Raw genomic sequence first — 24,043 nt, forward strand, 5'->3', positions numbered from 1 at the left:
TGTCCATTTTTTACCAGCCACAACCTTCCTAATTATTTTTCCTGAATGACACTTAAAGTTAATGACAGCTCATAACAGTGACGTTGAGTAATCATTCCCAACTAGGATATTTCCAAAACGAGGGTACTGAGCGTTTACGGCCAGTATCATTTGAATAATAGAGCATTGGAGCGTTAGAGCGTTGGAGGCTGGCAAGGTGCGCTCAATTTTAGGAGATAAATGCTAAATGATACCGTTATTGCTATTGTGCCCAAAGAGCTTTAATTATGACCAAGGGTAGCGACGGGAAATGAACATTTCAAATTGGAATTTCACACTAATGGAGGCAATAATGAGGTCGATCAGAATTGTTTTAAGTCACAATAAATGTTGTTTTCTACGACCGATTAATAATATGCTCATTATTCACTATTTTTGAATAGATAATAACGCCCATTACTTTGCCCGTGAATAATGGTTCTTTACACACGGGCTGAAGTTAGATTGAAATGGTGCATGGCACTTGTAATATAGGTACTTAGTATTAGCAAATAAAATTACTTATAATTGTTTGTATAATAAAATAATCATTGTAATTTACATTAATAGTGTGAGGTAGGAATTTTTGTGTTCTATATTTCCTATTCTGAATGTGTCAAAATGAATCTCGTTTGAGCGAATTCAGTATATTACTTTTACTACAATAATTATTGAGGTAGGACGAAAGGCGCGTAGTAGTATTGCGATCTGTCAGAAGTTTTGTTCTGAATTCCACTTTTTCGGTTGGATCATAGTAGGTATACTTTTTATATTCGTTTTCAAAGTCAGTTTATATAACAATTGAATAGACCTACTTTCAATTCTCACTGAAAGTAAATATCGAAATTTAAAGTATGTTATAAATTACCAATTAGTTTAAGGGTTTCCCTTATAATAAATACTCCTACTGAATTTCCACTTCCTAGGTCCTAGAATATCTGTACAATCAGAACTTCAAATTTTTTTGTTATACTTAATGCATTATTTCTGCTATTAATAATTTTCAGGATATACAGTACGATGCTCTACTTTATCTAACAGGGGAGTGCAACTATGGAGGAAGGGTAACGGATGACTGGGACCGAAGAACTTTAAGCACCATACTTCAAAAGTTTTACTCCAAGGAAGTTGTGCAGAATGAAAATTATCCTTTGGATCCTACAGGTAAATGTTTTGTTTAATAATCCTAATATTAATTGGACACATACAATTATTGTATGTGAATGTTTACAACATTTCTGGATGTGCTGGATAGCCTTTTATTTTTCTATTTTTGATAAATAATGTCTACAAGTTTTGAGTTTTTTTATTACAAATCAGCTTCGAATTCTTTTCGAAGTTTTGCAATTTTTCTATCACTACAATAGGGAACTTTTGTTTTCTATACTTCCACAAAATTTATTATTTACAACTATGTGACTACAGCTGTTTGGGCAGAGTGCCTTTTTCAAGTGATATAATTTACAATGTGTTTTTCTTTTTAAGTCTTTAACTGAAGAGGTTAAGGAGTAGGGAGCTGCTTGTCTCGAGTTGGTCATTCAGAATTATATCTGTATTTTTTTTAATAAACTGAAAAATCCAGATATAATTCTGCATGACCAACTCGAGACAAACAGCTCCCCACTCCTCAACCTCTTCAGTTAGAGACTTAAAAAGGCAAACACATTGTAAATTATATCACTTGAGAAAGGCACTCTGCCGAAACAGCTGTAGTCACATAGTTGTAAATAATAAATTTTGTGGAAATATAGAAAACAAAAGTTTTCAGTGTTTTATTTTGAGATAAATGAACTTCCATCAAGTAACGGTCGAATCCATCAATTACTACAATAGGGCTTTGTAGGGCTTTTTTTGGTTTATTTTAGATGGCCTTGATTTAATAAAGAACTGTGCTCGATGTCTGCCTTTTATTTGTATCAAATTCATTCATTATCAAATTCATACAATGTATCAATTTGAATAGACCAGTTTTCAACAAAATTACATCAACCATCTAGCGGGGCGGACACAACCCCTACAATTTTATTGAAAAGGGGGGTTGACTGATACCTCATTTTAAAGGTCGTTCAACTACCTTTTCAAAAATATCACCTACACTATATTTTTTTAGTACTTTTAGAAAAATCAAACAAAATCGTAATCCAGTCGGGGTAGAATTTGACCGTCCATGCAGAGTTGCCTAAAATTTTATTTTTCTATTAGAGATTTTGGTGGTTGTGTCCGGCCCCGATAGAGGGTTGATGTAATTTGGTTGAAAATTGGTCCTCCTCGCAAATAAATCTGACATGTTTTTGCATATTTGTATATTTTCTATAGGGACCGAATTATGGTCCTTTTTCGTTCGGTCCAGAGGTCCGAAGGTTACACCTTTTCAAATTGACACACTGTATATTCGAGAATTCAACCGTTTCTTATTTTTTATACATTGTTACTGTGTTTTTGTACTTGATTATATTTTTTAACTCCCCAGGTAAATATTACGTACCCGAGAAATCAGAATATGACCATTTTCTCGACTACACCCGAAACCTCCCCCTTATCACTCATCCCGAAGTGTTTGGTATGCACGAAAACGCCGACATCATGAAAGACCAACACGAAACTGATTTGCTCTTTAACAACACACTTCTTACTCAGGTAAGCAAATATTTGGATAGCCCGTCTCTGTTTTCTTGTTGGACCTTAACACGTTCTGTTCCAAATAGTGGCGGCGCAATCACAACATTTTTATGACACAAGCTAGCGTTAACCCGCCAGTGGTCGCTATATGAGATTTTCTCTCACGGTTTCAGAAAATCGCGCACAACTTTTTTTCTGGGAAATTTTACGCGCTGTAGTTCCTTCTAGTCTCCTAACTATCCTCCCTCGACAATCTAATAGACTAGTCCGCTCAGATAGTGACTCAGTTTTCTTAGTATCACCATATTGTTGAGTCAGTGCGCTTCATGTGAGAGATTATCTCATCAAGCGACCACCGGCGTCACCAACTGTGTATAAAAATTTATTTTATTTTTCCCCTTAAAACCTATAATAATATCCTTTTATGATGTAATAAAAGGCTGTGGATGTGGTCGATGATATGAACATCCTATATTCTGTTTCACGGGTTAGTTGTAGATGGTCACTTACCATATATTTTTCAATGTTAAATATTGGCGGCATCAATAGTCACATGTTATATTAAGATGATAATAATAATAAAACAGAAAAACGTCGTGTCTTTTTAAAGAAAATGGCTTTATCTTTGATGAAACCTCATCTTTTTTTTAAGTTTTGTAAAGAAAGGCAAAAGTTGGATATGTGAGAGAAAATCTCACGCGCGACCACTCGCGTAACAACCTACCTAGCGACCAATGCCGGGTTAAATAATGTCGTCAAATGCTAAATATAATCTTTTCCAAATTTTTCGTTTTAGTCGAGGAAATTAACTATTTTGGCTCGCAATTTTTTCGTCCAGCATGGATTTACTTTAAATTTTCACAGGAGGTAGAGAATAGTCCAAGGATCATTTTCTATATCATGCCGCTGTACGCTAAAACCTTGGGGATGGTTGCCACCCCATCTCGAGGGCGGGAATTATTTTATACATTTTAACCATTTAAATTGATGTAAAACGTAATTATAAGAAAAAAATGTTTTTTACATTTTTTTCGTAAAACTAATATTTTTCGAGTTATTCGCGCTTGAAAGTAACAGTTTTTCGACGAAAAAATCGACTTTTTTAAAGGGTTTTTTGAGAATACCTCCAACAATATGCATTTAATCAAAAAAACTGTAGATATATTAATTGTATTTTTTAGTAACACAAACCAAATTATTTTTCTGTAATATCTTTAAGACCAATACAAACCGAGATACAGCATGTTAAAAGTTAGCTTTTTTCGTCAAATGCATAATTTGAAATATTCAAAGCCAAATAACGGAAAAACTTTGCATTTTTCGAGGAAAACTTAAATACTACTTTTTCAAGTATACAGTTAGTCCTTTCAATGCATAATAATAAAAAGTTTCTAGCCTAAAAATTAAGCGACTTGTGATCAAAAAAAGGTCGGTACCTGCTTTTATCTATGAAACAATCAGTGAAAACAACCCACTAACTACCCTCCTAATTAAAAATTGGTCTTCACCTTTCTGTAATTCCATTTATATTTGTATTATCAATACACCCAAGAAGTTTGACCTATTTAAAAGGCCTAATTTTAGAAAAATTGGAGTAAAAAGAAAAATTAATTTTTTGAAATTTCCCATTTCTCACCTTTTACTTAAAAATATATCCGAAAATACTGGAGATACGAAAAAAATGATAGACTACTAAATTGTAGCTTTTTTAATAACTAAAATTCTCTTGTGCATATATTTTTATTACAGTGAACAGTTAGCGAGATATAGCTGTTTAAAACCTCTATTTACGAGAAAACACCCCCTTATTCAACCCTTTTAAACCCACCCTAATTAAAAACTAAGGGATATTACGGAATTTAGTTTACACAGTCTTATAACTCTTTAAAAACCTATGAAGTTTTTTTTGAGAAAACTTTTTATCGCCAAAAATGAAGGAGCTATGTTTATAAAACAAATTTTTTTTTCGAAAAATTTGAATAGTCCGCTTATGGATAATTTTCAATGTATGTATAGTACCACAGAACCGGTTCGTATACTGGAAGATGACTAAAAAACTATTTGTATTTGTATTTGTACATATTTGTAAATTCGTATTTTTGTGTAAATAAAATGTTTTGTAATTCTTTAATTCTCCTTTTTTTTTCTGTATAGATCTATTAAAATATCTACTTATAAAAACTGTAATGTCAGTAAGGGTGGTTTTTAAGGGTTGAAATATTATGATATTATATCCTAAAGTATAAAACAATCATTATTTAAACAATCAAAACCAAATTTTACCCATATTAAAGTTTACAATGTTTTTATATAATTTTTGACAATAGGGGGTAGTTTACACCCCTAAAAATAATCAACGCCCTTAAGTATGATATAGAATATGAAGTACAGGGTGAGGTGATCCTAATCCCAAATTTTTATGTAAATCGATGCAAGCCGAAATTATTCTTTTAGGATAAGTAAATTTTTTATATATAACTCCAAGAAGGGTGGTTTTAAGGGTTGAAATATTATGATAGTATATCTTAAAGCATAAAACAATCATTATGTAACTAATAAGAACCAAATGTTGACAATATTAAAGTTTAAAATGTTATTTTATAATATTTTACAATTAGGGGTAGTTTTCACCCTTAAAAAACCAAAAGCGTACAACGGCTCAATATAGAAAATGAACTAGAGGGTGTAATGAGCCTAATTCCAAATTTTTGTACAAATCAATGCTGGACGAAAATATTTCGAGGTTTTGCCATTTTTTCAGCTTCATTTCCTCGATTATTAGTTGAAACAAGAATATTGCGATACTGTAAAAAATAATATCATATGCCCTTTACTTAAATTCAACCTAAATCTACAATTTCCATCATCTTATTATCCCATCTATATTATCATGTGTGATAAAATCCTTTCAATTTCTAATGAAATTTAGATACCTAAGAACATCTTATTGAAGGTTACTTACCAAAAGATTGGCTAATATCAATATTCATTCCACTTCCCAAAAAACCTAGCTAGAAAATGTGAAGAACATAGATTAATTAGTTTGATGAGCTATGTACTTAAAGTACTCCTTACTATCTTTCACTCGCGCATATTACTATACACCAAATTAGAAGAACACCACTGAGTGAAGTTCAATTTGGATTCAGAGCAGGACTTTCCAATCTGCAAGTTTAAATACAGAGAGCCAGGCATTTGATAACGTCCCACATAGAAAACTAATCAGTATCCTAGAAACATCAGGTCTCGATGATAAGGATATAAGACTGATGAAGAAGCTAAATTTTAAACTTTATCATACAAATTTTGTGATTAAGCTTAGCAGTGCACAAATCCGCACCTGTCCCTTTGAAAAATTCATAACCTTTATCAGAATAAGAATAAAAACTTGAAACAGGTACAGTTGTCTTCAGAAATGTTAGAGCTATATACTTTAAACATTTCAGAAAAAAACTATTAAAATGGAACAGAGTTGTAGCGAGGTAAACGCAAAAAAACGTGATTTTTTTTATTTTTTATTTTTAGGGTAAAATTGCGATTTTAACAATGTTCCCCACATGAAATTGAAAATAAACCTCATTTTAAAACATTAAAAGGGTAAACCTCATTTTCGTTTTCAGCACAATCAAAACATACAGTATGACTAAAATTGGCCATTCACCTCTCCTTGGTCAGTATCTCGAGAAATAAGCGTTTTTTGGGGGTGTTCCGCTCGTCTAATTATCAAAAAGATTATTTCTCGAAATGTACCAAATAAAAAAGACAAAAGTCAATTAATTATAAAAGAAAGATCCTTACAGTTTAAGTGACATGTATTGCAATACTTATTTTAAAATTCTGATAAACTATAAACAGTCATGTTTATATATTTGTAAGTTATTTTGTAGTATGTTCCCGATGATGTTAAAAAATAAACAATCAACGAAATATCGAACTTCCGAAATAAATGTAGTTTCAATTTAAGCTGCATTCCATGTCGGCATTCCCGACATTTTATCACTATTGCTTATTTATTTTAGATATTTAGCGACGCTACTATAAATCTCTACTCGAAAGCTCATCATAATATGCTTTACACCACTCTCCTGTTGCAATAAGATACAAAGTTTCCATGTTAAGATTTTTATTAACTGTTGGCCGTTTTTTCTTATTTGTTGTGCTGCTGCTGGCGTTGATGCTGCCCGCAGGATAGGACGGTAAGGAAGTTTGTTTGATACAAAGGGAAAGTTGTTTGGGGGGTAAAAGTTGGTTAACTGTTTATAAACTGGAGGAAAATGGGGAAAGGTATCAATTTTATTTTTTCTGTATATTTTTTTTATGGCGTTTCTTTAATTTTCATGCGATTTTATCAGGATATCTATGAGTTGGAAGTAAGTACGATTTTCTTAATTTGTCTTATTTACTAATAACGATTTTACACATCCCATAAAAGCTGCTTAAAAAACAAAGGGTAAGTTACATCAGTAGGTACACTATTTTTATTACTATACGCTGTGAGCTCGTAGGTAGAGGGGATAATTAAAAATTCGCGAGCGCTAGTAGTGACAAGTTTGTAAACCTTTACTGGAAATTTGCTTTTTGACGTTCTGCATTAAGAGTTCCATACTATAGCTTCTAAATGTCTCACGAAAGTTGTATTAAAGAGTGTCGAAATACTGGTTACAATAGTAACTGTGTATTCTACAACTTTCCTGTCGCTAAGCATAAGGTGATTCAACGACAAAAATAGATTAATGCAATTAGAAAAAAGTAAGTAAACACAATTTTAATGTTAAAACGGTAGAAAAATTTGAGCTAAAAGATCAGTTAGCACACTCTCGAATTTTGACGGTTTCAATTTTACAATCCAATCCTGAAACAACATTTGAATGCGTCAAGATAACGACCAATCACAGCAAACATAGGATGCCGTTAACTGTCATTCATAAGTTAATATTTAAGAAGTATTATACTATGATTATATTAAATTATTATACTTTTTTGCAGAATAAATTTTTTCTAATATTAGTTGTCAACATAAACGTCAAAACGATAAGCAAAAGCTTAAAAATAATCATAATGAATAATAAATTATGTACTTACTGCTATTAATTATCGATTACAATTAAATGACTTCTTTACGTTGTAAATATTACACGATAAGAATTAAATAATAAGTTTGAAACAACTATTATTTGCTTTTCTACTGTCCTCTTTAAAATTCCGGCCGAAATAGGAACACTAGTCAACCGTTAGATGGTGATAGCAGCCATACCAGCGAAACTCACAGAGTATAGGCAACACGTTTTTCTTTCCAGAAAGTTTCCGGTAAAAGTTATACTAGTAATCCTGTAGGTAGGTGGCGATACCAGCGAAACTCGGAACGGATAGATACTCGTATAAACACAATCCAGAATTTTACCAGAACGCTTTTATTACATTAAAGTTATCACTTATTTAGGTTTTTCCAGATGCAGAGTGGCTCAAGCAACCCATGATAGAGCCACTATTCATCTGAAAATAGATAACTTTAATGTAATAAGTAATACTGAGGGTTATGGGTTAGGCCACTGTTGCACTGAGCGCCTCATATGCTTTTGATATTGTATGCTATTTGTCTCTATATGAATACAAAATGAAAATATATCATTACCTTGGAAAAAGACCGTCATATGTCAAAATATGACAATTTTTTGAAATGGTAATTTAAAAAATCGACGAATTTTAAATATACAGTGTGTCGAATTTAAGATGAAGATCCCTCTATATTTCGGCTATCAAAATAAATAGGGATTTGAAATTTTTCACAGTCATACATGTTGATGGTTCACATTTTTTAAGAGAGACAACTGAAATTTAAATTTTAAACGCGGCCCACTGTGAATCCACAAACGGGGTGAATTTTCGATATTTTGCTTGGAGATAGATATATTATGTATCCGAAAAAGTTATTTCAAAAGTTGTTCCAAATATCATTTTAACCTAATATACCAAATTTCATTAGACACAATTCGCACTTTTAGTTTTTTCAGTACATATTTGCAATTGGCTACATCTCGAGACAGCTAAATGTAGCAGGTTTTAGGATCTTGACTGCAAATACTGAAAAAACTAAAAGTGAGAAAAGTAGGCCTCGTTTAAATTTAAATTTCAGTTGACTATCTTAAAAGAGGTGAACCATCAACCTGTATGACTATGTAAAATTTCAAAGCTATATTTATTTTGATAGCCGAAATATAGGGGTGTCTTCATCTTAAATGCGACACACTGTATCATAAAACTTTTCCATGCATGCGAACAGGCTAATATTTTGGCTTTAGTCTCTAAAAGGCCATAAAAGGCTCTAAGAGGCTATAAGAGGCTATAAGGGGCTCTACTTAATCCCATAATTGTCTAATCCTATTTTAAGGCATACGATATTTTTGAATTCTGACATTTTTCTTAAAAAAATGTGTTCAAGGATTAATAATAATTAGATGTTTGGAGAATATTCAGTTTTTTATTAAAATTATTTTACTTGTTTTATTTTACAATTGTATAAAAATATAGTGTGGGACACAGAAAAGAGTCCACCTCGATATTTGGCAGTATTTATTAGATTTTAAGAAAATGACTTAACAGGTCAATTTTTTATCTAAGGGGGATACAGTTTTACGTTACAAACATCTGTCTTTTGTCAACCTCCTCCCTTCCACTTCCCCCACCTCTTATTTTTAAATAGGGAATAGGGGTCGTGTGCTATCTCATTTGAAAGGTTATTCAATTCTCTATTTAGAAATATTAACAATGAAATAATTATTTATACAGGGTGTCCAAGAAAAATTATTATGAATTAAATTAGTTGACACAAAAATAATAATGTATGTAGTTTATTTAACTCGATACATTTTACTGCTGACACAAAACAGAAAAAAATGTTTATTTCATAAATAAACATTGTTTGTTGCTTAAATTCAATATTCAACCTACCAAGAGACAGATGGGTGGCAGCTTGAACACTAAAATCAAGCTAAAAGCAATGTTTATTTATCAAAAACATTTTTTTCCGTTTTGTGACGGCAGTAAAATGTATTTTGAATTTAATAAATTACATTAATTCTTCTTTGTATGTCAATTAATTTAATTAAAAAAAATTTTTCTTGGACACCGTGTATAAATAATTATGTTAATGTTTATATTCCTGAATAGAGAATTAAATAACCTTTCGAATGAGCTAGCACACTACCACTATTCCCTATTTAAAAATAAGGGGCGGCGGAAGTGGAAGGGAGGGGGTTGACAAATATACAGTCCCTGGCCATATTATTATGACCACCTATGAATTTTTACAAAAAGCAACTATTCCACTAGGTACGTTTTGTTTAAAATATGATTTTTAAATTTCATTTTGTTATGCAATGTTAATGTTATGCATTAACTATAATATATTTAATAATAAACAGCAATAAAATATTTGAAAATATTACATATTTATATTTTTTTAATATTTTGTTCAACTTCTCACCTTAATCAGATGGAAAATATTTGGGAGCTTTTAAAACGAGAAATTTCCGATGAAAAGGTCACTAACGAAATTGTTTTGATTAAAGGACTAATATATCGTTGTAACCACAATGCCAAATTGAAGTAAAAAAAATTAACTGCATTTAAAATATGCCAAGACGGGTACTAGCGGTAATCAAAGTTAGAGGGGGCTCAGCAAAATATTAAAAAAACAAAAATATGTGATATTTTTAAATGTTTTATTGGTGTTTATTATTAAATATGATACATTTAATAATAAACAGCAATAAACAATTTGAAAATATCACATATTTGTATTTTTTAACATTTTGCTGAGCCCCTCTTAATTTGATTACCACTAGTACTCGTCTTGGCATAACTTGAATGCAGTTAAATTTTTTTTGCTTCAATTTGTCATTGTGTTTTTTAAACGATATATTAGTTCTTTAATCAAAACAATTTCGTTAGTGACCTTTTCATCGGAACTTTCTCGTTTTAAAAGCTCCCAAATAATTTTCCATCTGATTAAAGTCAGTAAAGTCAGTAAAGTTGAACAATATATTAAAAAAATATAAATATGTAATATTTTCAAATATTTTATTGTTGTTTATTATTAAATATATTATAGTTAATGAATAACATTAACATTGCATAACAAAATTAAATTTAAAAATCATATTTTAAACAAAACGTACTTAGTGAAATAGTTGATTTTTGTCAAAATTCATAGGTGATCATAATAATATGGCCAGGAACTGTAGATGTAAAGATCAAAAATCGATATGTTTCGTCATTTTCTTAAAATGGAATAAATAATGCCAAATATCGAGGTAGCCTCTTTTCTTTGGCCCACATATTTGTCTCAAAAATAACAAGAAATGCGCCATAGTATAAAAACTAAAAAATGCTGTCATTCTGCAATAAACTATCGTCAACAAATGCTCCATTACTTCGTTTTCGTTTGAAAATCTTTTGAAAATCCTTTTCTCTTTCCATAATACGCCCTCTTAATTCTTTTTCTTTTTCCGTTTCTTTTTCAAGATAAAGATAACAGAAGGTCGACTCTACTCTACGTCAATTAAACCCCTGTAAAAAGAGGGACGCACTACAACTATGGCACGATAATAAAATTTATTCATTTAAGAAGAATGGACCAACAACCAAGAGATAAGAGCGTGCATCGGAAAAGCTAGGAAAAACCTTCAACCGAATAGGGGACTTTAAGAGCCACAACCTCCCTCTTGGTATAAATGTAAAGAATGCTGTGATGCTACGTCTTCCCTATCCTTTTTTATTGGTGTTGAATCGTGGACCTTGAACGAAGATATATGCTGAAAATTGGAAGCATTTGAGATGTGGCTATATCGGAGAATAGTTAAAATCCCATGAACTGACCGAGTCACAAATGAGGAGGTCCTCAGAAGAATAAAGAAAAACCGAGAGGCACTAACCACCATCAAATCTCAAAAGTTGGAATACTTTGGACACATGTGAAATGAATCAAGATATGCCCTCCTACAAGCCATCCTACAATGAAACATATTTGGAAAGCGAGGTCCAGGAAGAAGAAGAACATCCTGGTTAAAGAACCTTAGACTTAGAACCTGGTTCAACAGAACACCTGCGCAGCTTTTACGCGTTGCTACACATAAGATAAACAGATAAACATTGCCATGATGATCACCAACATTCGTCATGGATAGGTACATCAAAAATATTGTTTTTTGAGATATGACGATATTGTGCAAAATGTTCCCTAATAATACAAAACATTCCAGGAATGTTCCTAGAAGGTACACACAGGACATTGAAAACATTCCTGGAATGTCCCCAAAAGCACACGGACGTCCCTGGAAAGTCCCAGGAAAGTGCTGTGTCAGCATTTTAAACATTCCTTGAATGTCTTGTTGAAACATTCCATGAATGTCCACGAATGTTCTTTGAACATTCACAGTATATTGTTTAGACTGAATGTCTTGTTGAAACATTCCATGAATGTTCTTAGGACATTCAAAGTATATTTTTTAGACATTCTCTGAAATATATCGTCAGTGATGTGACAATACCTCCTATATGTTTTTTCATGAGTTTTGCAGGAGACGAAAAACATTTTTTACGGTCACCTCCTGTTTTCATACGTAAGTTTTGACTTGTTTTGTAGTAAATAGATAGTTGAATTTACTACAAAACAAATCAAAAAATATATGAAAACACGAGGTGGCCCAAACAAGTTTTTCATCTCCTACAAAATTCATGAAAAAGCAGATAGGAGGTATTGTCACATCACCGACGATATACCAGAAGTACAGTAGGAAAAATGAGAGAATACCCATGAACGAACATATAAAACACGCTGTATTTTCCTGTCACCGTGTCACACAAAAAACTGGTAAGCACAAGTACATGTAATAATTATTGTTACTTGCACTGGACAATTTTCTTTGTGACACAGTGACAGGAAAATACAGCGTCTTTTATATGTTCATTCATGGGTATTCTTTCATTTTTCCGACTGTATATGTAGACATACCAAATAATACATCCTTGATAAATATAAACATTTTTATTGCACAAAATCTTGTCATATATTTTTTTCCATAATCATCACTACGATGACGATTCATTGTATTGAATTGTTCATTAGAATTACAATCTGGTCATAACTCTGACCAACGAGCAATTTTAATTTAACCTAAATACTACTGTTCCTTAAAATGAAGAGCTTACCCATAGCGTCTCTTATCTAATCTAACAGGCACACAAGCACTATGCTCTGCTTTTTTAACCACACTATTCTAACATACACATGCACACAAGCATTATGCTCTGCTTTTCACTATCACTCAAACTAGTTCAAAAGGCTTTGTCCTCTTCAATCTTCTAGTTTGCCCAGTAGTATCCAGGAGCTGGATTTCCTCAATATTCTTGTAGATACTTACGAAGTTGTTGCTTGTGACTTCCAACTTTACTCCAACTTTAAAAACAAATCCAGCTGTAAAATATTTATGTACCTGATGGCTTTTGTATGCTTTCATCTATAATATCTATAATAGTAATTTGGTGGAATGCACTTTATAGTAAAATCCAATTCTGACTGAATTGTATATGGATCTAAATCCCCAATTATTTTCAGCTTCAATAAATATCTAAAACAATAAAAGAAATAATGTTATTGCTTGCAAAATTCATCAATATTGATAAATATCAGAGAAAAATGAACATTGATAAAAATTGTTTGCCCTACCTTTCTCCAAACATCTGGTGTCTCCAATAATAATTTCCTTAAATAATCACTTTGCAGTGTGGTAAAGTTTGTAAAGTTCACAAAATACAGCAAACGAAATCCAAATGAATCCAAAATATGACGATAAACAGTGAAATGATGAAATGAAATGATATTACAAACATAACCTCTGTAACCTGTATGCCATGCCAACCAGAACCAGAAGTCACGTGGTTTGGATTGCCTAAATACATATACACGCGCAGCAAATTTGAAAATGAATGCAAATTGAATAGTAAATGGCCTCTCTTAAAATATAGGACATTGGTAGTATGTTCATAGAATGTCTTGTGGTAACATTCCACGAATAACTTAATCAGATATTCACCGAATGTTCCTTGAATGTCCAGTACATTCAAACATTAATAAAACTTTGATAGTACATTCCTGGAATGTTTTGTGTTGTTAGGGTTGAACTAACTTTTCGAATAATAACAACTCTTACGCCACCTGACGGCTATAGTCGTAAACTAACTTGACGCTATCATGACGCTATCATGACGCTATCACACAAAAATATAGAATATTTGAAATCTGTTCACTAATACAGACTTATTTTTGCTCTTTTTGAGATATGATGGTCTTCTTCCTAATTAGGTAAGTATTTGAATGGATGCTTTTGCTTTGTGAATTTTTTTTATGCCTTTTGATTATTTAGGACGCCATGTCAACCAGTGGTTCAGCAAAATCCCCAGACGAAGTCATAATGGAAGTATCTTCAGATATCTTGGGAAGGCTTCCAGAAAACTTCGACAGGGACGCCGCTATGGAGAAGTACCCAACGTCGTACTCCCAGAGTATGAATACGGTCTTGGTACAGGAAATGACGCGATTCAATCGCCTTCTTAGTAAAATTAGGGATAGTTTGAAGAATGTACAGAAAGCTACAAAAGGTAAAACGATGACTAGGAGTCTTTGTACCGGGTGTTCCAATAAGAATGGCTCTCGGCCATATCTCACGAACCGTTTGTAGTACAGCTTTGAGAAAAAAAATTAATTATAACAAAAGTTGCCTCGGGAAAAGCCTGGAAATTATTTTCATAATTGTGGGTCCACCGCTAGAGGGCCTAATTGAAAAAAAAAATAAAAAATCAAAATTTTACAAAATTTACCTAATGAACGGGCACTGGAAATCCAATCATCGTATTCTTGATAAAATTCTGCGCATATTTGATTTCACAAGTTTAAGTCTACCTTTGGAAATAAGAGGTGGGGGTGAGTGGGAACCTTCTTATGAAAAAATGGCTGTAAGTTTGGTTCTGCTAAATCGAATTTTGCATACTTGGTCTTGTTGAAAACAGCTCTTTTTCGTTAATGTAAGTCTTATTTTCGAAATAGCCTAATAAGTAATATGGAAGCTAGGAGGCATTATTTAATTATTTTCAGAAATCTATTTTTTTTTGGAAAATATTAAATACAAGTATGCATTTTTAATCCTGTATTACAAAATAAGACCAAATTAGCAATATAATACCGAAAGCCGCATGTCTATACCTTTTTTCTATCTCGAGATATCTTAAGAAATGTGTAAATTTTAAACAAAGCTGTTACTGTCACCGGTAGACGAGGTTAAGGAAAAGTAGTGTGCTATGGAAAAAGCAAATAAACATTTTCCAGATGTAAACATATATAATTAATTAAAACAACAATAAGACAAACAACACTATAAAATATAACAAAGAAATAAAAGCAACTACTTACTTAGTATCCGCTGTGAGCTCGTACGTAGAGGGGATATTTATAAATTCGTGAGCGCCAATAGTGACAAGTCTGTAAACGTTTACCGGAAATTTGACATAAATGTCAAAGTGATTAATTTTAAATTAAAATTAAAAACATTAATTATAAAAAATATTAGTTGATCAAAGCTGTGGTATATATTTTTACCTTAAATATATTTACGTTTTAAATACTGAATTTGCGTTTTTTAATGTTCTGTAATATGTAACTATAAATTAATCTTGGGCCATCTACATGATAATTGTGAAAGTATCCGAAGTAAGAAATTAATATTTCATCAATAGAACGTCAAAATGATTAGCAAAATCTTAAAAAATTCTATTACAATTTAATTACTTTTTAGCGTTGTAAATATTAAGCGATAACAATTAAATAATAAATTTAAAAATTACCGGTGAAAGTTAAATTAGTAACCGCTAGGAGCGACACCAGCGAAGCTCAGAGCGTATAGGCCGCGTCCCACCATCAAATAATTTGATCAAACTGGTTTGAGCAAACTGAAAGTGACAGTTAGTGACGTCACATCCTGAGTATTCATTGTGGATAATAATGAAAAATTTTAATTTTAAATAAAGTACAAACAAGTTAGACAACTCAATACAAAAAATTTGATCAAACTAGACTGATAGTGAGAGCACAGATTTTTAAAATTTCAAAAAAACTGCAATTGTGACGTCACTTTGATGTACTTCCGGAGTTTTCTCAAACTGTTTAATCAAATTATTTGATGGTGGGACGCGGTCTTAATAGTGACTGCCTAAAAGTTCAAATTGTTGCCCATCATTTTCGATGCAAGCATTCACTCTTTCGAGAGTAGATTGAATAACAACAGATTTAACTGTTTTAGACTTTTATTATTTATTTTATGAGGACGGATTAAAGACCTTTCTTTTGCCGCTAGGCCCACTACTCGAGAAAACGTGGTCTTGCCATTCAAAGTATTGCGAAAGCAGAAATTGAGACTGCTGTTCAATCTACTCTTGAAAGAGTAAATGCTTGCATCGAAAATGATGGACAACAATTTGAACCTTTAGGTCGTCACTAAGTAAGTACCTAGTTGCTTTTATTTCTTTGTTATATTTTATAGTGTTGTTTGTCTTATTGTTGTTTTAATTAATTATATACGCGTACATCTGGAAAATGTTTCTTTGTTTTTTCCATAGCACACTATTTTTCCTTAACTTCGTTTTCCGGTGACATTAACAGTTGTTAAAAATTTACATGTTTCTTAAGATATCTAGAGATAGAAAAAAGGCATCGACATGCGGTTTTCGGTATTATGTTGCTAATTTGGTCTTATTTTGTAATACAGGATTAAAAATGCATACTTGTATTTAATATTCTCCAAAGAAAACTAAATTTCCGAAATTATTTAAATAACGCCTACTAGCTGGCATATTACTTATTAGGCTATTTCGAAAATAAGACTCTTACATTGCCGAAAAAGAGCTGTTTTCAACAAGACCAAGTATGCAAAATTCGATTTAGCAGAACCGGACTTATAGCCATTTTTTCACAAGAAGGTTACCACTCACCCTCACCTCTTATTTGCAAAGGTAGACTTAAATTTGTGAAATCAAATATGCGCAGAATTTTATGAAGAATACCATGATTGGATTTCCAGTGCCCTTTCATTGGGTAAATTTTGTAAAATTTTGATTTTTTCATTTTTGATATTTAAATACGCCGTCTAGCGGTGGACCTACAATTATGAAAGTAATTTCCAGGCTTTTCCCGAGGCAACTTTTGTTATAAATATTTTTTTCCCAAAGCTGTACTATAAACGGTTCCTGAGATATGGCCGAGAGCAATTCTTATTGGGACACCCGGTACAGTTTATTTTTTCTGGATATGATTTAAATTTGCCAACGTCTGATTATCACAAAAACTATTATACTCAATTTTAAAATGCATGAAGATCACCATTGGTACTACAGACCTATGGTAGAGCCTCGATCTTCACAAGTATATTTCTCCAACCAATCCTATCCAATGGCAACCGTTGTCGGTTTGCTGCATCTATTTTTATGGCATCATCATTTACATCATCCTTCCGTCTCAGGTTTGAGACCTACCTTTTCATTTACTTCCCACTGGATGTCACATGAGGATTCGTCTAGGAGGGTTATTCTGCTGTGATCTTGCTAGATATTCTGAGCATCTTATTCTTATTCATATTCATATCTAAATCATATTTTTATGAAAGTTTTTATGTCTTTACCACCAGATATCTGTTTGAATTTTTGAAATACAGCTTTACCAGATACCAACGAATATTCCTCACAGGATTCTTCGTTCAAATATGAGCAGAGGTATTCCTTCTGTCTTTGAGATGATCCATGTCTCCAATCCATATCTGGGCAAATGATGCAGCCCAAAAAATGGCATTTTTAGGCAGCCCAAAATAGCACTTGTTTGCCGGAATAATTCTCCGTGTGATTTCTTCCGTTATGGAGTTGTCATTGATCATCAGGTAGCCTAAATATATGAATTTGTCCACCACTTCAAAGGTAGAGTTATTAACAGTAAATAGGCTATATGAAGACTAATATTTCTGGACGAAGTAGTTTTCAATCCTAATAGTAAATTATTAATATTGAAAATATTAAAAATATTACTAAAATATTTTTAAATTTAAAACTTATTGGTACACTTTCCTGGTGACACCTCCAAGACTTCTACAATTTGCAAGTCAAATGGATGCTGCAGTGAAGACGAGAGGGAAGGAATTCTACACTATGCAATTCAAATCCCCCGTCTGCAGCTGCTAAAGCTCCAACGGAAAAATGCACCTAGTTACTCTACGGAGTAATACGACTATAAAATAAAAATGTATACCATTTTTATTCAGTTGCAATGCGAAGGCAAAACAATCTTACTTTTCAATTAGAATACGGAGTGCAGTCCAGTCCCTTGAATCGCGATTTTCGGCTCTTATTGGAGCCTTCATCGGAAGGAACGTAGGCACTGTTCTCCATATTTTAACTGATTCGTATCGAGAGGTTTTCCCACCCATTGCAACTGAAGTGATGATAGTAGGTGGCTAGCGCCATCTGGCATTGAAAGACGAAATAGTTTTCAATCCTAATAGTAAATTATTAATATTGAAAATATTAAAAATATTACTAAAAGATTTTTAAATTGAAAACTTATTGGTACACTTTCCTGGTGACACCTCCAAGACTTCTACAATTTGCAAGTCAAATGGATGCTGCAGTGAAGACGAGAGGGAAGGAATTCTACACTATGCAATTCACATCCCCCGATTCAAATAAATCTTTTAGTAATATTTTTAATATTTTCAATATTAATAATTTACTATTAGGATTGAAAACTACTTCGTCTTTCAATGCCAGATGGCGCTAGCCACCTACTATCATCACTTCAGTTGCAATGGGTGGGAAAACCTCTCGATACGAATCAGTTAAAATATGGAGAATAGTGCCTACGTTCCTTCCGATGAAGGCTCCAATAAGAGCCGAAAATCGCGATTCAAGGGACTGGACTGCACTCCGTATTCTAATTGAAAAGTAAGATTGTTTTGCCTTCGCATTGCAACTGAATAAAAATGGTATACATTTTTATTTTAATATTTCTGGCTTTATGAAGACATCAACACCGGATCGGTTATTTCCATAGTGTCCTATTGTAAGACCCAGTCTATTTAACTTACTTCTACTTTTTTAGGTTTAATTGTTATGTCTGTCGATTTGGAAGAAGTGGTTACCAGCATACTGACAGGAAGGATTCCTCAAATGTGGGCAAATGTGTCATATCCTTCCATGAAACCCCTGGGTAGCTACGTCGCTGATTTTTTGGCTAGATTACAATTTTTACAGGTAATTTTTTTTAGAAATAAAAGACAGATATCGAGCACTATTATTTATTAACCGCTTAACGCACACATTTATTTGCAAAAATACGTCAAAAAATTACCTATTTATTTTATCACAGTAAAATAAACTACGATCAAGAATATTGTCACTAGATATAATCTAAATTAAAAAAACGCATATTTTATTAGAAAAATATAAAATAACAAATACCCTCATGCGCTCACCCGAGTTAACTCGGTCGTAATTTTTACATACAAAATACTACAAGTAAGAAAAGAAAAACGCAATTATTCAAGTATAATAATGTTAAATATTGCTATCAGTGTGATACACTCTAAAACAAGGGGTTACACAGAGAGGTACGTCACAGTCAGGGCAGAACGTGACGTCAGCAAAATAGAATTCTATTCATCGTGATCCCACACCAGTCGGCAGTGGATCGTAGAAAGTTTAAAATTAGAAACGAGAAAACAAGTGGGCACAAGCGCTCATATAAAAATTTTTAGGGGGGCCAGACGTGAAGATGTTACAAATTACATTTCGTATACTTTGGATAACCATATATAGTTTAAAGAACCCGAAAAGTTAGGGGGACACGGCCCCCCTGCCCATAGGTATGGGCGCCCATGCAAGTGGGGATACCGCTATTTAGCGCTAGAGGAGTTAAAACGCGTAGGCGCCTTATATATCGTACAAATATTTTAAACACGAGTTAACTCGGTTAAGCGAAAATAGAAACGTAGTTTAAAACCGAGTTAACTCGGGTAAGCACGTTAAGCGGTTAAATGTTTGCCCAAGTCTACTTTTACTCTCAGAGCATCATCAGGTGCATTTCGTCAGAAAGAACGACATCCCAAAATGTCGTAGACATCTGTTTAAAATTTAATGATACAAATAAAAAGTAATACATAGACTTAATAAAAGACAGACTTGTTGGCTGTCTTTCGCCACTTGTCTCCTCACCCTCAAGAACTTGCCCAAAGGTTTGCCAACCTATACAACATTATCAGTTCTTTATTAGCATAAATTGAGCAATAAGGTATGTTAGTGCAGACTTTACACATCGTTCCTTACATCGGCATGTAAGTACAACACTTGCATACATTATACGGCCATATAGATACGTTTGTGTAGATATATGAGGGTAATATACTTGTAGGTATACAAGTGAGGGTGTTAGTAAATAAGTATGAAAAACTTTAAGGAATAATTCTACATGAAAAAATAATGGCAGTTTGCTCTATAAACGTAGAGATATGAAAATTACATTGGGTGGGTTTCAAGAGGTAGTTATTGCACATTTTTTGGCAAACAAATAACAATTTTATATTCATCATTGGCGCGCCTACGGGTAATGGTCTGAATTTTTTTAAAGAAAAAAATGGTACGCCACTGAGATATTTCAAATTAAAAATTATTTTTGTATTCCACGTTTAATTTATGCAAAAGAACCTTTCTTGTATTTTTTTTCCTTAGGTGCACCGTTTTTTTGCGAAAAAATAAAACATTTTCGAGCGTATTTTTCATTTCTTAATACATTATCAAGAACTCTGCAATATAATAATACCAAAGTAGAACAATAACAGAAAATATTACTAAAAAGATTTTAACTAGGTGCAAAGCTATAAAAAATGTTCAAAATTACCTCCTTTAAAGGTGACAGAATAATTTTATATTCACCATTGGCGCCCTTACTGCTAATGGTCTAAATTTTTTAAAGAAAAAAAATAATACGCCACTGAGAAACGTCAAATTAAAAATCATTTTTGAATTCCTCATTCAATTTACGACAAAAAATCATTCTTGTCTTTTTTTCATATGCGGCGCCGTTTTTATACAAAAAAATAAAACATCTTGACGCTTACAAATTATTCGAGGTAGATTCCATATGCATAGAAATTTCGGCAGCCCCAAGTAGAAACACTGTATATCCATTTTTTTCAAAATCACTTTTATTGCATTTTTGGATTTAGGGTGTTGTTATCTACCAATTATCAATGAGAAACAAAATAAAAAAAATAGTAGAACCACAATTTAACATTGCTATGAAACACATTATATCACATTCCATCTTCACTTCACCAATTTAAAACACAATATATCCATATCCCCAAGTATAAACACTGTAAATACGGGATATACAGTGTTTTTATTTGGTTTTTGGGATTTACAGTGATTTACCGTGGGAATCGCATGATTTACATTTTATATTCGCTAAGACTATTTACATTTCCAAGGCAATTTTTAGTTTTTTGTTAGGTATTGATGGTTATTGTGATAAGTGCAGTAGAAATTTTTCGTGTATAAAATATTTAAGTTTATTGTATTAATTATTTAAAATATATTTTTAAAATTAAATTGCGGGTGTTACCTATTAATTATCAAATATGAATAAAAATCGAATATTTTGACCTGCTGAATTCGAATTTATAACTTTCTTTTGCGCCGGAAGTGACGAAGAATTTATTATAAACAATTTAATTGTTTAAGTTATTATAATACGTTGACTAATACATATAAATAGTCTTTTCAAAATGAATTTTGTTCTTAAAAAAATCTACAAAATAATGTTTGGTAAACCTTGAGCAATAATTAGAAACAGAAATGCTGCAAAAACATTGCAAAATTACAAAATTTAGTCGATTTTTCACTTGTAAGTCGGCTGAATTTTGAGTAAGATAACTTTATAATAGCCCAAATTAATAAAAAAAAACTGCAAGCTGTAAAACTAAACCTTAATATAAATATTATATATACAAAGTTATAACAATAAACGAACATTTTTTATTAAAAACTGCATAATAAGTATAATTACTTTATATAGAGAATTTAATACAATTTGTATGGGCCATTCCACGAACATACGCCTGTTTTGGATTACTTCGACAACGAATATTTTACTGTGCAACATAAGAAGTACGAAAGTAACTGGCGCTAATAATTATTCCAATAATCAACAATGTAATTTGCAATTTACTTTCGTTCTTCTTATTTTGCACAGTAAAATATTCGTTGTCGAAGTAATCCAAAACAGGCGTATTTTCGTGGAATAGGGTATATAAATATGTACCTATACAGAAATAATAGAGAAACTTATTTCTTTGATGCCTGAAAATGAAAACGGATGATCGTTGTGGCGTACTTGGTCAGTCTCAGAGACACTAGTGGACAAGCTTTTCCATAACCCTGGATGACAGTCATTATATGACCCAGACACTGACCATTAGATTGTTGCAATTTGTTATATATTTGTTCAAGGAACTTGAATAAAGTATCATTTCTGGTACTTAATGTCTTTAAAAAGTGGGAAATTTTATACTATATTTTCAGGTTTCCAAAATAAAAACACTGTATGTGTTCAAAACCTAGTCAGGAAATAAAATTCAGACATAAAAATATTTACTGAAAAACAGGAGTATTGTTTACTAAATTAATGTGTGTTCACTTTTATTTCAAACAAAATAGAAATTTGAAAGGTTGAGTCCTTTACGTTTTCTACTCTGGTGAACATTTTTCGAATTGGCGCTTAAAATGTTTCTACTTGGGACAGCCGACTTATTTCAAATACTTTGTAAACGTTAAGATATTTTATTTTTTTGCATAAAAACGGCGCCTCACATGAAAAAAAGAAGAAAACGATTTTTTGTCGTAAATTGAACGAGAAATTCAAAAATGATTTTTAATTTGACATATTTCAGTGGCGTACTATTTTTTTCTTTAAAAAATTCCGGCCATTACCCGTACGCGCGCCAATGGTGAATATAAAATTACTCTGTCACCTTTAAAGGAAATAATTTTGAACATTTGTTGTAGCCTTGCACATAGTTAAAATCTTTTTAGAAATATTTTCTGTTATTGTTCTAGTTTGGCATTATTATATTGGAGAGTTCTTGATAATGTATTACGAAATGAAAAATACGCGCGAAGATATTTTATTTTTTTGCATAAAAATGGTGCACCATATGAAAAAAGACAAAAAGGGTTATTTATCATAAATTAAACGTGGAATACAAAAATAATTTTTAATTTGAAATATCTCAGTGGCGTACTATTTTTTTCTTTAAAAAATTTCAGACTATTACCAGTAGGCGCGCAAATGATGAATATGAAATTGTTATTTGTTTGCCAAAAATGCGCAATAATTACTTCTTGAAACCTACCAAATTTAATTTTCATAGCGTAAAAGATCTTAGAGCAATAAAAAAATTCACAGTTTGAAAAAAAAATTTTAACACCTCGTATCTTGGAAACGAAGCATTTGCGGACATACGTTTATGGAGCAAACTGTCATTATTTTTTCATTTAATTACCCCTTAAAATTTTTCATACCTATTTACTAACACCCTGTATATACATGCATATGTGTATGTCTGTGGTTTTAATTTATATTTTAAAATTGGCTTGATCATATTATTATAGTCTTTGATAAACACCAGACAACACTCTAACTCTGGTTTTTATTTGTAGCATTTGGTTTACTTGTAACCGTTGACCTGATGATGCTCTGAATATTATAGAGAGCGAAACTGGTCGTCGTAAAACAATAAATGATTGCGAGTACATCTATCTTTTATTTCAATATTTAATTTTTAATTTCTTTAGAACTGGTATGATAATAAAGCACCAACCACCTTCTGGATTTCGGGATTTTTCTTCACTCAAGCTTTCTTAACGGGCGCCCAACAAAACTACGCCAGAAAGTACACCATTCCCATTGATTTACTGGCTTTTGACTACGAGGTAAGTTTTTTTTAAGCAGCCAATGACTTTTATAAAGTTTTTTTAGTCTACTAACTGTTATAACAGTTTAGTTTTTTATAACTGCAAACAAAATGTTATTGATTGCGTTAGAGAAGTTTTACGAATTATACAGGGTGTCCCCGAAAATAGTGCGTTCCTTTAATGTATGGATATAATACACAATGTAGAACAAAAAATTCCTATAAATTTTTTTTCTAAAGTTGACCGTTTCCAAAAAAAAAATTACAATGTTCTTCATATAAGCGAACTTTTATTTTCATAAAATTAAAAAATTTGGCATCACTGTACAACTGTTGGTGACTTA

The 24,043-nt window shown here is 32.0% G+C and overlaps 1 protein-coding gene across 1 annotated transcript in view; it reads left to right on the forward strand.

The window, feature by feature from the left end:
- The window catches only part of LOC114332199 (dynein axonemal heavy chain 7), a 251,128-nt gene that overhangs the window by 209,741 nt on the left and 17,344 nt on the right, over window positions 1-24,043 (forward strand). The window contains exons 56-60 of the mRNA XM_028281947.2: window positions 1,026-1,182; window positions 2,489-2,655; window positions 14,061-14,295; window positions 18,830-18,981; window positions 23,581-23,718. Of these exons, the coding sequence (XP_028137748.2) occupies window positions 1,026-1,182; window positions 2,489-2,655; window positions 14,061-14,295; window positions 18,830-18,981; window positions 23,581-23,718 (849 nt within the window). The remainder of the gene's footprint in view (window positions 1-1,025; window positions 1,183-2,488; window positions 2,656-14,060; window positions 14,296-18,829; window positions 18,982-23,580; window positions 23,719-24,043) is intronic.

The sequence above is a fragment of the Diabrotica virgifera genome, chromosome 6, assembly GCF_917563875.1.
Source record: "Diabrotica virgifera virgifera chromosome 6, PGI_DIABVI_V3a".
NCBI classification, from domain to species: Eukaryota; Metazoa; Arthropoda; class Insecta; order Coleoptera; family Chrysomelidae; genus Diabrotica; species Diabrotica virgifera.